Consider the following 14,796-nt stretch of genomic DNA (forward strand, 5'->3'; position numbering starts at 1 on the left):
GCCAAGACTTCATTATTTAGACATTTATTTTAAAACAGTGATAATTCCGTGTGTGGTATTCAATGTGATAAAGAGAAGCGTTGATGGAGACAAGAGCTTTGATTTGCTCTCTTCTCAAATCAAAGTTTGTTGATCTGTTATTTGGTTTTAGGTATCCTGGATGAAGAAATGTACTTACAAGGATCATTACCATTTCTATTTCAACAGTTTCTAATTGCAGAATCTAATAGAAACAGCAATTTCTATTGCTTCTATGGCATTTTGAAATAATAGGAAAAACCAAGTTTATCTATAGATAATATAATAAAACCTGATCCTTTTTTATAAAACATTAAGATTTTTATAAAACATTTAGATTTCTAGGGAGGGTAAATTCTCTCTGGTCTATCTCTGTCTCTCTCCTTTCTCTATGTGTGTGTCTTTCTGTCTCTCTGTATTTCCATCTCTCTGTGTGTATCTCTCTCTTTGTCTCTCCATCCCATTCTCTCTCTCTCTCTCTCTCTCTCTCTCTCTCTCTCTCTCTCTCTCTCTCTCTCTCTCTCTCCTTTTCATCCCTACCTCCCTCTCTCTTTCTCTGTCTTCCTTCTCTTTCCCTATTTAGATCTCTTCTTCTCTCCTTGTAAATTATGACATTGTCATTCAATAACCTTACTTGATAGTAAACAAAACCGCATAAATTTTTCAAGATAGGCCCATGGCATATTTTGGTAATCTGACATTTACACTTGTGTTCTTTAGATTTGCTTGTTTGGGGATATATTCAACTATTCATGTACGAATACACTTAGTGATCTTAAAATGTACCCCAGAAGAGTTTTTAGTGTTCCTTAGTAACTTTGTACAGAGAGTGAAGTTAGAACCCATCCACTCTTCTCTCTCACTCTCTTTCCCATTTTCTTTAAAAGACTAAAATTCTGCATAGTCTCAAATGGCATGATAAGTACAGATGAACAACTAGCCCAGATAGTGTTCCAGATGGAAGCATAAAATCATACAATCTTTTTAAAAATCAGAAAGCAGCGAAAACGGCATGGAGATGTATATCACTTACAAAATTAAAAAGGAAATGCTAACTTTCCTCCATATTATATTTAGACTATTTCCTTAATGACCATTTACTAAACAAAGATTTTAAACATCCTCTTCTGGATGCCCATAAGCCATCCATACATTTATGCAGAGCTGAATGTTAATGGAACACATAATTTCAATAATAGAAAAATAATAGAGAAAGAACAGATTGAAAAATTAATATTCTAGCTAGCAAGAGGATGTTTCATGTTGATGTTGAGTTTTCTTTCATAATAATGATTTCTTTTGCATGTAAATGAAATGGTTTCAGGCAAAGTGTAAAGTTGTCTTGATATTATATTATTTCAATGCTGTTTAAATTAGTTTAGGTTAGAATTTTTTTCCTTTTACATTATCTGGAGGCTGTGAATCTGCATTCAGAGCATCTGGGGTATAACAACATCTTCTAGGCATTCATTTTTTGAAAAAAATAGTTCCCCTTAATTAGAAATGTGCTCTAATTAGTGGGTGGATGTTTATATAAGTTTAAGAGTGGGTTATATTACTCAACATTATTATTAAATGCCTTAAGATGTGTTTTGTGAAGCCAGTCATAATAAACCTCCCCTAAAAATATAAAGAGTAATCTATTCTTATAGAGAAAGCATTATTCAAAGTGAGGTACAATGACCAAAAGCTTTTGTGAAAGAGGGTTTATTTGTCTTTGCTCCAAGTCCTCTGTGGGAAGTTTTTTTAATAGATGAGACAGAGACATCCACACCCTCTCATTTCCCCCTTGAGTTACTTCCAATCCACTAGGGGCTCACACAATAGAAAGAATTGGATATTCATATTTTGCCAAGTTGAATACTTTACCAATAGCTCTGCTTTCTTCAGCTTCTCTCTGTCCTGAAAGCGTAGGGTAGATTTTTCTTGAGTTGTGCATGGTAAGAAAACATTTTACTATTTTTTTTAAATGTTATCATCATTTAAAGTGGATAGTGACCTGATGGAGTCTACATTTCAGAACGGCACACAGTCGTGCTAAGTTCTGTTTAGTGTTAGTTATAAAAGTGTAAGGATTTGTTGCCCTTTTATCTCCTTTCCATAAGCATTGAGTAAAGGAAGATACAGATAATGCCTAGCTCAATGACCAAGAGAGTCTGGAAATAAAATAAAATTAAATGCACATAGGCTTTCGTGCATTAGCTAGAAAGAGAAGGACCTGGATTTCATGTTTTGCTTTCAATGGCCCAAACCTCTTAGAATGACAGGTGTAATATTTTCAATACAGGAAAAGGAGAGAAAAATTGAAAATCTGTATGTAATTCCTGCTTTATTTAAGATCTTATTTGTCTACACTAAGCTTCAGTTTGTATCTTTGCATTACTTTCTCACAGAGAAGCCCAGACACAGGTAGCTGTAGCCAGGGTTCTGTGTTCTGTAGAACCAGGAATATGACCTCTAATACTTTCTTGATCTTTCTGTCTGGAGGTAGGATGGCCAGTCCACTCTATGTTCAGCATCCGAGACAGAAGTGAATGTTTCATTAGCCCTCCCTCGCTTCTCCTGAATGCCTAACATTTGCTTTTATTTCACTGGCTGGTAATTTGTTATACATATTCAGAATAAAATGCCCTGACATAGGAATGTATCTATTTCACATAGAAGGTGCTGGCCAACAGATGACTAAGAAAACTGTTGGATCAATAGCTGCATTGGCACTATATGGTTGGGTAGGAAGGGGGAATACACCACATTACAAGAAAGAAAATAATCTGGTAAACAATTTCAGAACTTTTTGAAGTATATTTTAATTACCAGTAAATCAGAAATAAGAAAACATTGAAAAATGTATCAATCTCAATTTAGAAAAGCAGTCCATTAAAATATTCTACTCTTTTCTTGTATTAGTGATATGCTATATATATTTGGTTAAAATAAAAAAAATATAGAAAGTTCTCAAAATATTGCAAGGTCTATGAGTATTTGTGGATTAATCTGAATAAAAAGTTGCTAAATATTTATCAAAGAATTAATTCAGTTTTTTATTAATGTCATGATTACCTATTTAGGACTTAAATTTTTATTTTTTATTTTATGTGTATGAATGTTTGCCTGTGTGAATGTCTGTGTACCACTGGTTCCTGTGGATGCTTGGACAGGGCATCAAATGCCCTGGAACTGAGTTACAGGTGGCTGTGAGCTCATGTGGAATGGTGATATTGAGCACCAAATTTCAAGTCCTTCACAAGAGCAACAAATGCCCTTAACCTCTGAGATATCTATCTAGTTCCTAATTTAGTAATTTTTTTTAATTAAAAAACAAACCATCCTTAAGGTAAATATAAAGGTGTCTATGACACAATTCCAGCACTTATGATGAATTTACAAAAGACAGAAAATTTTCGTTTAAGCTAAGAATATGGATACTTATCATTATAGGGGAAGCAAATCCTGTCTAGGGAGTGCCAGTAGACAAGAGAAGAAATGTAATGACTGAGTCCTGACACCTTTCTACACTGGAGATCAAATAATTAAAAGGGAAATTTCAAAATGTATGGAAACAGCTAAGGAAATAGAGGACCATAGGAAGTAGGGATATGGTGGAACTCAAGGCTGTTTTGAGGAGGTGACCACATACATTAAAAACTGCTCCAAGACTGAAAGGACTTGTTTAAATAAGGGCTGCTCAATTTGACAGGGGAGATGCACCCACAGCCTCTATCAGAGCAGAGCTGTTGGAACTATTGCCTAAAATTGTGATTCTAATTGGCTCAAGGATCAACAGGATAGAAGTAAAGTGAACACATTAAGTCATATTAATTCAAATAAAATGTAGAGTTCAGTTACCTGTTTTCACAGTTGTTCCAAATACTTCAGTTATACCAAGGGGAAGAATTGAATTTTTAGAAATACAGTATCAGGTAAACTATACCCTTGATTCATTTAGCAATAATTTCTGTCAACCGTCTTAAGGTGATGTTACTAAGAAGGATAGAGATTCCTCATAAAAAAGAAAAATGATGGTCTCTACCCTCATGAAACTTAAAAAATAATATGGAAATAGGAGAAAATTAAATAATGAATTATAAATATTTAAAAACAAGTTTGATCTTGGAGTATGTAAAATATAATAGGTGCTAAGGAGGACACTCTTGTAACTATGATGGCAAAAATGTATTGGGTCCTAGGGCTGGCGATTAACTGGAAGTCAGTCATTGATATGTGCCCATTTATATCAGGCACCTATATTGTTCCTATAGCAATTGCTAAATTATTATAAAAATTGGAATGATCTCCTTTTCAAAATTTCAATATTGTACTTTCTCAGTTATTATTGATACTAAACTAAATTCACCCAAACATGGATGGCCTTACTGTCTCAAAATTTGTAAGGACATCCTTAGGGGAACAGCAGAACATATATATGTGGATTGATTATCTTTAAATCTCTTTAGGAGGGGAAATGACTAATGTAATTAACATAAGGTTAGGTCTTTGTAGCTGGAGTTTTCCTGGTCCCACCAGGCTCACAGCCACTTAGACCCAAATAAACACACAGATGCTAATATGCTAAAACTGTTTGGCCTAATGGCTCAGGCTTCTTGCTAGCTAGAACTTACACTTAAATTAACCCATAGTTCTTATTTATGTTTAGCCACGTGGGTTGGTACCTTTTCCCAGTTCTGCTTTCACATCTTGAGTCTCAAGGCATTGGCAGCTGGCAACGTCTCCTGACTCAGCCTTCCATTTCCCAGAATTCTCCTCTCTCTGTGTCCTACCTATACTTCCTGTCTGGCTACTGGCCAATCAGCACTTTATTTATTAACCAATCAGAGCATCACAGTCACAGCATACAGAGCAATCGCTATCCACAGCACTTCCCCTTTCCTTTTTTTTTTTTCAAAAAGGGAGGTTTTAACTTTAACAGTAAAATTACATATAACAAAACAATTATCAAGCAAGAATTACAGTTACAATATCTAGTCTATTTATAATATCTAGTCCATTTGTATTTGGCAAAATTAAAGAAGATATCCTATCTATCCTATATTTGTGAGTCTAACACAAGAATATGTATTCTTTCTCAGTTTGAGAAAGAAAAACATACTCACATACATATAAATATTGCCTATAAGAAAAAGGAAGTAACTGCTTTGAAACTATGAGAGATTTTTCTCAGAAACTGAATCTTAGAAAGGTAAGAACATGTTATATTACATATAGGCTCAATAGAAAAGTCATTGCAAAAACATTTTTTGTGACACTACTACTGAATGAAATATGACATTTACATATTGAAAAATGAAAATTATTTCAACAGTGTAAAGACAAGATGAAAAACATTCAAACTTGCATAGAAAGAGGGAAATTATGCTTTTGCTTAAGTACTACTTCATATTTTAAATGTAGTCACGAAATCTTGATCAGCAAAGGACAGAGACATGCTGTAAAACCTACATCATATCAAGTACAAACTGTCGCTGTCAACTGAAGTCAACCTTGTGCAGTTTGACCCAGATCATTTTCATTTGCTCAAAAAGAAAAAAATATGTCATTTTTATAGAGCAGGTAGAATTCTAGGTCAGAATAAGCATAATTTGAGAGAGAGGAAAAAATGCTGTCTTAATGTAGCTCTCCTTGCCCTAGGCAGTAACCCTTAAAGTGTCTCTAGGGGATATGAATGTTTCCTTTTAGTGTTTCAAGGTCTCTTGTTTCAAATGTGAACTGTTGTAGTAAAGATTGAATGAAGTGGTGATACAATAGGCACTGTGTTGTATTACCCCCTTTCCTCATTTTGCTGTGACCAGTTACCTCAAAAGGGACTCTTAAGCAAGGAAGGATTTATTTCAGCTCATAGCTTGAAAGTATTGGTCATATGACGAGAAAGGCATTGTAAAGAGAATGTCTCACTATTCCATGGACCAAAGAGCAGAGAAAGGAAGATACAGTGTTCTTCTGGCTTCCTTTTTCCTTTTAATTTAATCTAGGATCCCTGCCACAGGATGGTGTGGCCTACATTTAAAGAAAATCTTCCTCCTTCAATTAATCATTTTTGGAAATACCTTATAGACACTCATAAAGGTATATGTCACTAATATCTGAGGTGTTTCCTAATCGAATTAATTTGGTAATTGGAATTAACAATAACACTGAATGTGTTTATCTTTCTTTAAAAAGTATCCTTTTCTTAAGTTTAAAAAACATCAATCCTGAAAGAATTAAAATGAAGATACAAAAAAATAATGCTATGTACAAATTTTATCTGAAAACATACCATTAGTCCAATCAGGTGCCTTAGGCAAGCAAGGTGAAACAAATGCAGCACAACTTTACATAATTAAACAAATGCAGCATAAACAAATGTAACGCAGCTTTACATCTTAACAAAGGCAGCAGAAACACATTTGACACACCTTCACATAGTTAAAATAATATTCCATAGCATAAACAACTCTAACATATCTTTGCCTAGTTAAAATAATATTTCACAATATTTCTAGCTTAGGGTTTAAAATGGAAAATTTATAATATATCAAAATTCTTTCAATTTAAAGGTTGTACTTAAGACCAAATTAACATTTGACTTATTCTCATGGAAGCAAATTATTTCTATACCAGGAAGACAGTCTTTTGCAGTCTCATTTCATTTGACTATTTGTGATTGAACAATTGTTAATGAACTGTGTGCCTTATAGCACACAGGAGAATCAACTGGCTATTAAATCCAGTGTTTCTCTTATTTGAATAGAATTTTTACCATATTTAAACTGCTTAGCTAAATAACAAACTGTTGAAACTGTTGTAATTTCCAAAGTTATACTCTTTGACTCAGTTGGCAATTTTTAATACATTCTTAGAATTTTGTTTTAATGAGGCCAACAAGTAGGTTTTTTTTTTCAAAAGCATTTACTGATAACAAGGTCAACTTAGGAAACAAAACTATACCCATGATGATAATATTGCAAACTCCTTTTCATGTCATTGTCTGTATTATTGTAATTATTATGAGGTTTTCATAAAGGACCCACAATGAGTTCCAATGCTAACTGATTACATTTCTGAATTAGTAAGATATATCCACTTAATTTCTGTATTTATTTATTTACTAGAAACAATAATGGTGATAACCTGGTAGAGGAGCTGGAAATATGGCTTTGTAGCTGGAGTTTTCTCCAGTCCTGCCTGGCCCATGATCAGGACAAATCTCTCTCACCCGCCAGTCCCTCAGCCACTCAGACCCAACCAAGTAAACACACAGAGACTTATATTGATTACAAACTGTATGGCTGTGGCTCAGACTTCTAGCTATCTAGTTCTTACATCTTAAATAAGCCCATTTCTATAAATCTATACTTTGCCACATGGCTCGTGGCTTACCAGTATCTTACATGTTGGTACTCATGGCAGCAGCTGGCAGCATCTCCTGACTCAGCCTTCCTGTTCCCAGAATTCTCTTCTCTGCTTGTCCCGCCTACACTTCCTGCCTGGTTAGTGGCCAATCAGCATTTTATTTATACAGAGTGATACCCATAGCATGGCTTGGTGGCTAAGAGTGCACACTGCTCTTCCAGTGGACCTTCGCTGATTCTCAGAAACCATATCAGGCAGTGCAGAACCACCTGTCACTCTTTCACCAGGGCATTTGGAACACTTTTCTGATCTCTGTGGGCACTGAAAACATGTTCACATCCCATAGATACACACATACATATGTATAGCTAAAACTAAACTAAAATCTCAAAAATACTTTGTAGAAATAGTACTGATACTCTGGCCTTAGTGCTGTGTGTGTGTGTGTGTGTGTGTGTGTGTGATATAATATATATATATATATATATATATATATATATATTTGATCACACAATACATGTATAGTGGCATATATATATTATATATATGCACACACTTGCATATTTTGATGTATCATGTACTGTGTGCAGAGAGGGACTTTGGAGAGTGGAAGGTGTATGCATGTGTACTTTGACTTGTGTAACTTGAAGCTACTGACTACAATGGAGAAGGATATTCTAAGATCCTTGATTTTAGATACTTTATTAGATATAATTGATTTTATTTTGACATTAAATAAACAACGTTTATCAGATCTTGCGCATGTATACCTTGTATAATTAATAGACAAGGTAGTTCTCAACTGAATATTTTTATTAATTATGGAAGTGCTTGTGTATTTAATCTAATGTGTTTCATTGTAACATTAAACACAACTAGTTTGAGGCAGATAACCTAACTGGAACTTGGATTGACCCAACTTTAAACCCACCTTCTGCCATGATCATGATAAGAAAAAGGAAAAAAATCCCATAAAAATGAAAAGCTTAACACCATACAGTAATTACACTATTGTGTTATATTTGAGACTTTGAAAGTGTGAAACAAAATGTTCCCATATAAGAAGTACACCTTGTGGAGTTTATCAGGCTATCCTGTGTTTTTTATCTCTTTAAACATGTTCTGGGCCCCATCATTTCTCTTTTAATCTTTAATGACTATAAATAAACAGCAAAGCAGTTCCAGTCTGATAAAACACATTCTGAAGACTTGTTTTCCAATTAATTAGTTTAACTTCTAAATTATTTAGTTAGGCTTCTAAAAGTAGAACTCCCTGCCACCAATTGCAAACTACAGCATCAATGAATATTATAAGACTGTGGGTTATTTGTTTTACCCTAACTTGGAGTATGATTTATTCAAAAATGAAGAAAAATATACCTATTTTATAAAATTTATTAACTTTTTATTTAGGAGTAAGCTTGTTTTGCTCTTAAAAATATCTCATGGATCTAATCATGATTTGCCCTGATAGTTTTACCAATTAGAAAACAAAAAACAAAACACAACCACTTTTCATTTTTGAAGGATAATCATTTATTAATATTAAATAGAAGCTTAACAAAACATAAATACTTGCATTTTAGTCATAAGTTATACTGACATTACTATGTATTTTTATGATTTAATGCCTTTATAGAAATAGATAAATGAAGAAAATCATATGGATATTTTTAAGGAGAGAGTTTAATATATCTTCTTACATCTTATACAATAAGAGAAATACTATGATTCAAATATAGAGCTGGACAATAATGTATATTTTAATAGGAGTACCTTAGTTTTCAGACTGCCTCTTATTAGGTAATTGCATTTAAAACAATAAATACTCTTCATTATTTCTGTACTTTTAAATAAAATTATTAAAATCAAACTATGAGCTTTTATGTAAATTAACAAAATTGGTCTGTGGTTCAGAATTCTCATGATAGTTTCATAAGTAGTAGGGTGAATATCAATTTCATTGTACAATTTCCAAATCACAGCATAAGTGAAGCTATCAATTAATTGTTTCCTTATACTCCAAGTTTGTTCCTGGCAGCTGTATTACTCTTTTATACACTTGAGAATGCTAGACAGTTTCTAGTGGGCACCCAAAAAAATAGACCAACCATCAAAACTACTGTTATGGATAGGGAATTGTAGAATAATTGCAGCTCTAACTTTTTGACCCTTTTGATCTCAACCGTCTTATGTGAGCTACTTAGAGATTCATGGAACGCACAGGAAGAAATCTCTCAGAGTCAGCTTGGTTTGCAGTAGAAATAGATCTGGGAGAAATATACAGTAATTTAAATATGTGATTCGGCCAGTCCCCTCCTGTTTTGAAGGGATCTCATAAAGAGTGAAGATCAGTCATGGATGGTGGTGCACGGCTGTGATCTCAGCACTCAGGAAGCGAGGGCAGGGGAATCATCAGTCCCAAACCAGTTCCTAGGCTACATAGTGAGATCTTGTCTTAAAAACAAAAACAATATTATTAAGGCATAACTCTTGGTTAAACTAATGCCCCTATTGCTCTTGTACAAATCACCAGGAGTCATCAAGAATGACAGGGGTGAAACATGTGTAAATAGGATCGTGTTTAATGTTTGGTATTTTTCTCTGGAGACAGCCCCCCTGCAATGCCAACCACACTTCTCTGTGTTATTTTTAGTGTAGAAAAAGTAGTTCTTCATTTCTCAGGGTTTTTTGTTTCTGTACCATTCTTGCCAGATGGTGAGAGAAGAAAACAGCAAAGAGACACATATCAAGGAAAATAACTGTTGTGTGAAAATATTAAAAGTAAACATCACATAGAAAAACAGAAAATACATCCCACTGAGTCTGAATGTTTCATTTGAACTAGACGGCTTTATAGTTACTCTCTACCAAAATAAGATGAGAAGAGGGCTATTTTTATTCTATGCAAAGATATCATCCTTAAAATACAGTCAACAAACAAACCATGGTTTCCGCATTTTTAAAATGAAAAATGACAAAGTAGAAGTTTTTATAATGAGTGGCTTTTCGCCACTATGTGAAGCAGTTAGTAGAAAAGTATGCTTTGGTTTGAAATTCTAAAGTATTTCCTAAAATATATATTTAACTGACATGTTAAAAATATGTCACTAAACACACAAAACACATCACAATGATAAGTTTGTATCTCTGATATAGTTTAATTTTCTCAGCAGAGACTTTTATATCTTTTGAAAAATCCCACTTAGGAAAATCTAGTTGAATTATAGCTTTATAGCTACATTTCAGTATGGTTTGAGCTGGCGGGAAGAAACCTTTAGAGTGGACAGGTTTTTAAGATTTTCTGCAGTTTCATATGACAGTACAGCAGTCATAATCTTCAAAACACATGATTTCATTTGTGGAAGTAGTTACACAGCTTTTTTTCATGAGTGCTTTAGAATTTCAAGGTCTGATTTATGATCATCCACTATCATTATTTCTTGTCTATCTTTGAGCAAAAGTTTATTTTGCAAGTATACAAAATTCTTTTAGGGAATGTAGCTATATTGAAGGTATGGGTATGTAATATAAAATGATTTTCATAGAAGACATGAACATGAAGGAAATCATTCTTTGCCACCTCTAATGGCATCATAGTCCAATATTTATTAGGCAATATCTTGTTTCAGTCTGGGTTATTTGCTATACCATATGAAATTAATGCACTTTAAAACTATGACCACCTAAAGTTCATAGATAATGGTTTACGTAAGAAACGTATTTTTCCAAAGAGAAAAAGAAATTTTAGGAAAAAGTCTGAAATAATCAACTTCAAAGCTCTGTTGTTGCTAAAATACACTGGAAAAACACTTAGTGAAACTCTTTCCAATCTCCTCTTGACTTCATTTATATGTTTTAAGAAATATTTACTTCATAGAAAATTTATGAGCGTGGAGCATTTAGACATATTTTGAATTATAACATATATACCCTTGTTAGCATCACTCCAACATCTGACCCAGTGTTTTCTCTGACCAACATTGTCCTTACCAAGTTTCAAAGCACTTTTGGTAATAAACAACTCATTGCTCATACCCTTGTATTCTGGAGATGTGGTGGTTTGTATCTCTCCCGAATACACATTTTCACTTTAGACAATAGGTTCTCAAACAGAGGTGATGTCAATAGATCTTTGGCAACATCTGTGGATATTGTGTGGACAGAGACTGGAGATTCTGCTGCTATCTAGGGACAGAGACCAGGGATGCTACTGAATATTGAAAATGTAGTAACCTCTACAACACATTCGTAAAAGCCCAAAAGGTCAACAGTGCCACTGTTAAGTTAGTCTTCTTGAGATAAAATTATACTCCACAGTAGTTTATTAAAATGCACTTTTCATTTACTTGTGAAAATTAGTAAAAGTAATTTTAAATATTCCCACTCCATTGTCTTAGTGTGTGTCCCTCATTCCTTATTCAACTTTCCAATTTGTTTTCACCAAATGGCATGCTACAGTTGTTCTTCTGCAAAGATTAATTGTATGTGCATGGTTTACTATTAAAACAAAAAACAAAACAAACCTGCAGTTTACAATGGAAAGGGCTTTATTAGAGCCCTGGTGGCTTTTTATTTGCTTTTCTTTGAAATGACTAGATTCATGAAGTGTGGAAAATGCCTCACGCAGCTGCTCTTTCCTTTCTCTCTTCATACTTTATTTTTATTTTTTATTCTGGTTGGCAGAACTCCACTGATTGCAGCCGGAGTTATTGGCGGGCTCTTCATCCTGGTCATCATGGCCCTGACATTTGCAGTTTATGTCAGGAGGAAGAGCATCAAAAAGAAACGAGCCTTGAGGAGATTCCTGGAGACAGAGGTAACATTTCCACTACTGTTTGTCATGAACTTGGGGATTTTCCTTAAGTTTTGCAGACATGAATGATGCTCTGTTTCCTAAGACCATTGAAAATGCGGCTTAACTTATGATGAGTTTGTATGTTACACTTTTGTACAAAGTCAGTAAAGATAGAATACATTATAAAAAATAGTTAAGACAGGAATGTTACAGCTTGAAGAGGATGGATTGCATTGGGCTGAAGAAATTATTCTGTTGAAATTTAGAAGTAGATTTATTTTGGTTTTGGAAACCCCATGAGCATCTCTGGGTAAAAGATAACTCATTAGCAGCATAGCCAGCATGTTCCTGAGGAGAGACATCTCAGTGGTAGAACTAGTAATATGTTAGAAATAAATCAAGCCAGGCGGTGGTGGTACATGCCTTTAATCCCAGCACTAAGGAGGCAGAGCCAGGTGGATCTCTGTGAGTTCGAGGCCAGCCTGGGCTACAGAGTGAGTCCCAGGAAAGGCACAAAGCTACACAGAGAAACTCTGTCTCAAAAAACCCAAAATAAACAAACAAACACACAAACAAATAAATAAAAATTACTTTATTGAGAGTACAAGATATATGCATTTTAATTATAATTATTAAATTGATGGCCAATTATTAATTACACCTGCAGTAAAAGGCTGAGGCTTAGAGCTAAAATAACATGAAACTTTTGACACAGTTGGTGGGATGAACTTAGCATTGTATTACATATTGAGGTTATACAATTTATCCATAAATTATCAGCATTTCGATTATTTTGTCACACTGGGTTCTTTAGCATGCCTCTGATAGTCTGCATTGTATAGGAGACAAAGGAAGGATTATCAGAGAAGATTTCTCAGAAGCAGAGCTTTGAGTTCCATCCTATCTTGTTCTCCTTATATCCCACATCTGAATCTGCCTGAACAATTCAGAAGAATTCAGTGTATCACTCTGAATATATTTTCTTTCTTGTTCTCAAAATGGCAATCTGGCTGTTCTTTCCCTCTTAAGACTGTCTGGAATGGAGATACTCATCCTTTCATAAATGACACACATTGGAAATGGGTTATATCTTAATTCTTTTTCCTTTAGAAGTTTCCAAACACAAAACTGTTGCATGGCATATGCCAAGGTATATACCAACAAATATTTCATATGCAAACTTAGGTATCACTTGCCCAAAGTGCTGAAACCTCCTCGCCAATTGTGCATGTGTTTTAAAATGATTTTTATATTAAATTGTTTGTAGAGGTTCATTTAAGTTATTCATCATAGGGCTCAGAAGACAGCTCAGTCAGTAAAGTGCTTGCCTTATAAGTATGAAGACTTGAATTCAATCTGTAGATCCCATGTAAAAACTTAAAATTGTGGTGGTATGTGCTTATAATGCCAAAACAGGTACAGATGGATCCCGTGGTATCACAGGCAAGATAGCTTCTTTTACTTAACATATTCCAAGCCTGTAATAGAATATCCCCCAAAAACGTGGATAGTGTCTGAAGTATGAAACCTTAGGTTGTCCTTTGGACTACCCCCCATGTATACATGCATATGTATGTACACACATACACATACACACACACACACACACACACACACAAACACACACATTACAAATCATACATAGCATCTAAAAAATCTGGCAATAAACTCCTGTAGAGTGGCCTTCCAAGGAAAGGAAATCTCTGATAGAGGGTATATATATATATATATATATATATATATATATATATATATATATATATATATATATATATATATATATATATTTTATGTAAAATTCAGTGATTCTTTCTGAGATACTCTTTCTTGACTTCAAGGAAATTCTTAATGACCTAATTTATATTTTTATAAAGTAAAATCTGAAAATGAGAGAATAGTAGATTTGTTATCAAACTATCAGGAAACAGACTAATTTTATTAATAACTTTTAAGTTTTTTTTCCTAAAATCCTTACTACGTCTGTACCCATTGAACTCAGGCCTGCTCCACAAGTTTAGCAGGCCATGATAGTCACAGAAACATGATAATAATGGCCAGGCAGGAGGGTCACAGCACAGTTAACCTTGTAAACAGACGTTTTGAAATACCATGGTGGGTCTAGACAATTTGAGTAGTAGTAGCCTTCAATGATTTCCTCATGCAGAGAATAAAACTGGCTGTTTGTTTGTTGTTTAAAGTTTAGTTCCTTTTAAACTAAAAAACTGTATTTTCAAAAACTTGTTATTTCTCTTATTTGAGCATGAATTATAACATAAAATGTTATCCATGGATGTAGGCTTTGGGTGCTGAAGTCCATACAGCAGACCCCTTCATCCTAGTGATACAATCTAAAACCGAGGGATGTCTAAGACTGTGGATAATACTGAAGTTTATATGTACGATGTTTATTCCTATACATACATAACTTTGATAGTTTGATTAATATATTGAATATATTAAATTAATTAGTTACTATTGATCAAATAAATCAGTTACTTTAATAAAAATATTTCAAACATAATTTTTTTTCTGAAAACTTCTATTTATTATTTTCCAAATATAGTTGGACAAAGGTAGCTGAGATTTCAAAATGGGCAATTGTCGTTAAGGGGTGAGAACTGTAAACACTG

At 33.9% G+C, this 14,796-nt stretch overlaps 1 protein-coding gene across 1 annotated transcript in view; it reads left to right on the plus strand.

The window, feature by feature from the left end:
* The window catches only part of Erbb4 (erb-b2 receptor tyrosine kinase 4), a 708,187-nt gene that overhangs the window by 461,350 nt on the left and 232,041 nt on the right, over positions 1 to 14,796 (plus strand). The window contains exon 17 of the mRNA XM_059278119.1: positions 12,055 to 12,187. Within this exon, the coding sequence (XP_059134102.1) occupies positions 12,055 to 12,187 (133 nt within the window). The remainder of the gene's footprint in view (positions 1 to 12,054; positions 12,188 to 14,796) is intronic.

Source organism: Peromyscus eremicus, chromosome 13 (assembly GCF_949786415.1).
Source record: "Peromyscus eremicus chromosome 13, PerEre_H2_v1, whole genome shotgun sequence".
Taxonomy (NCBI): domain Eukaryota; kingdom Metazoa; phylum Chordata; class Mammalia; order Rodentia; family Cricetidae; genus Peromyscus; species Peromyscus eremicus.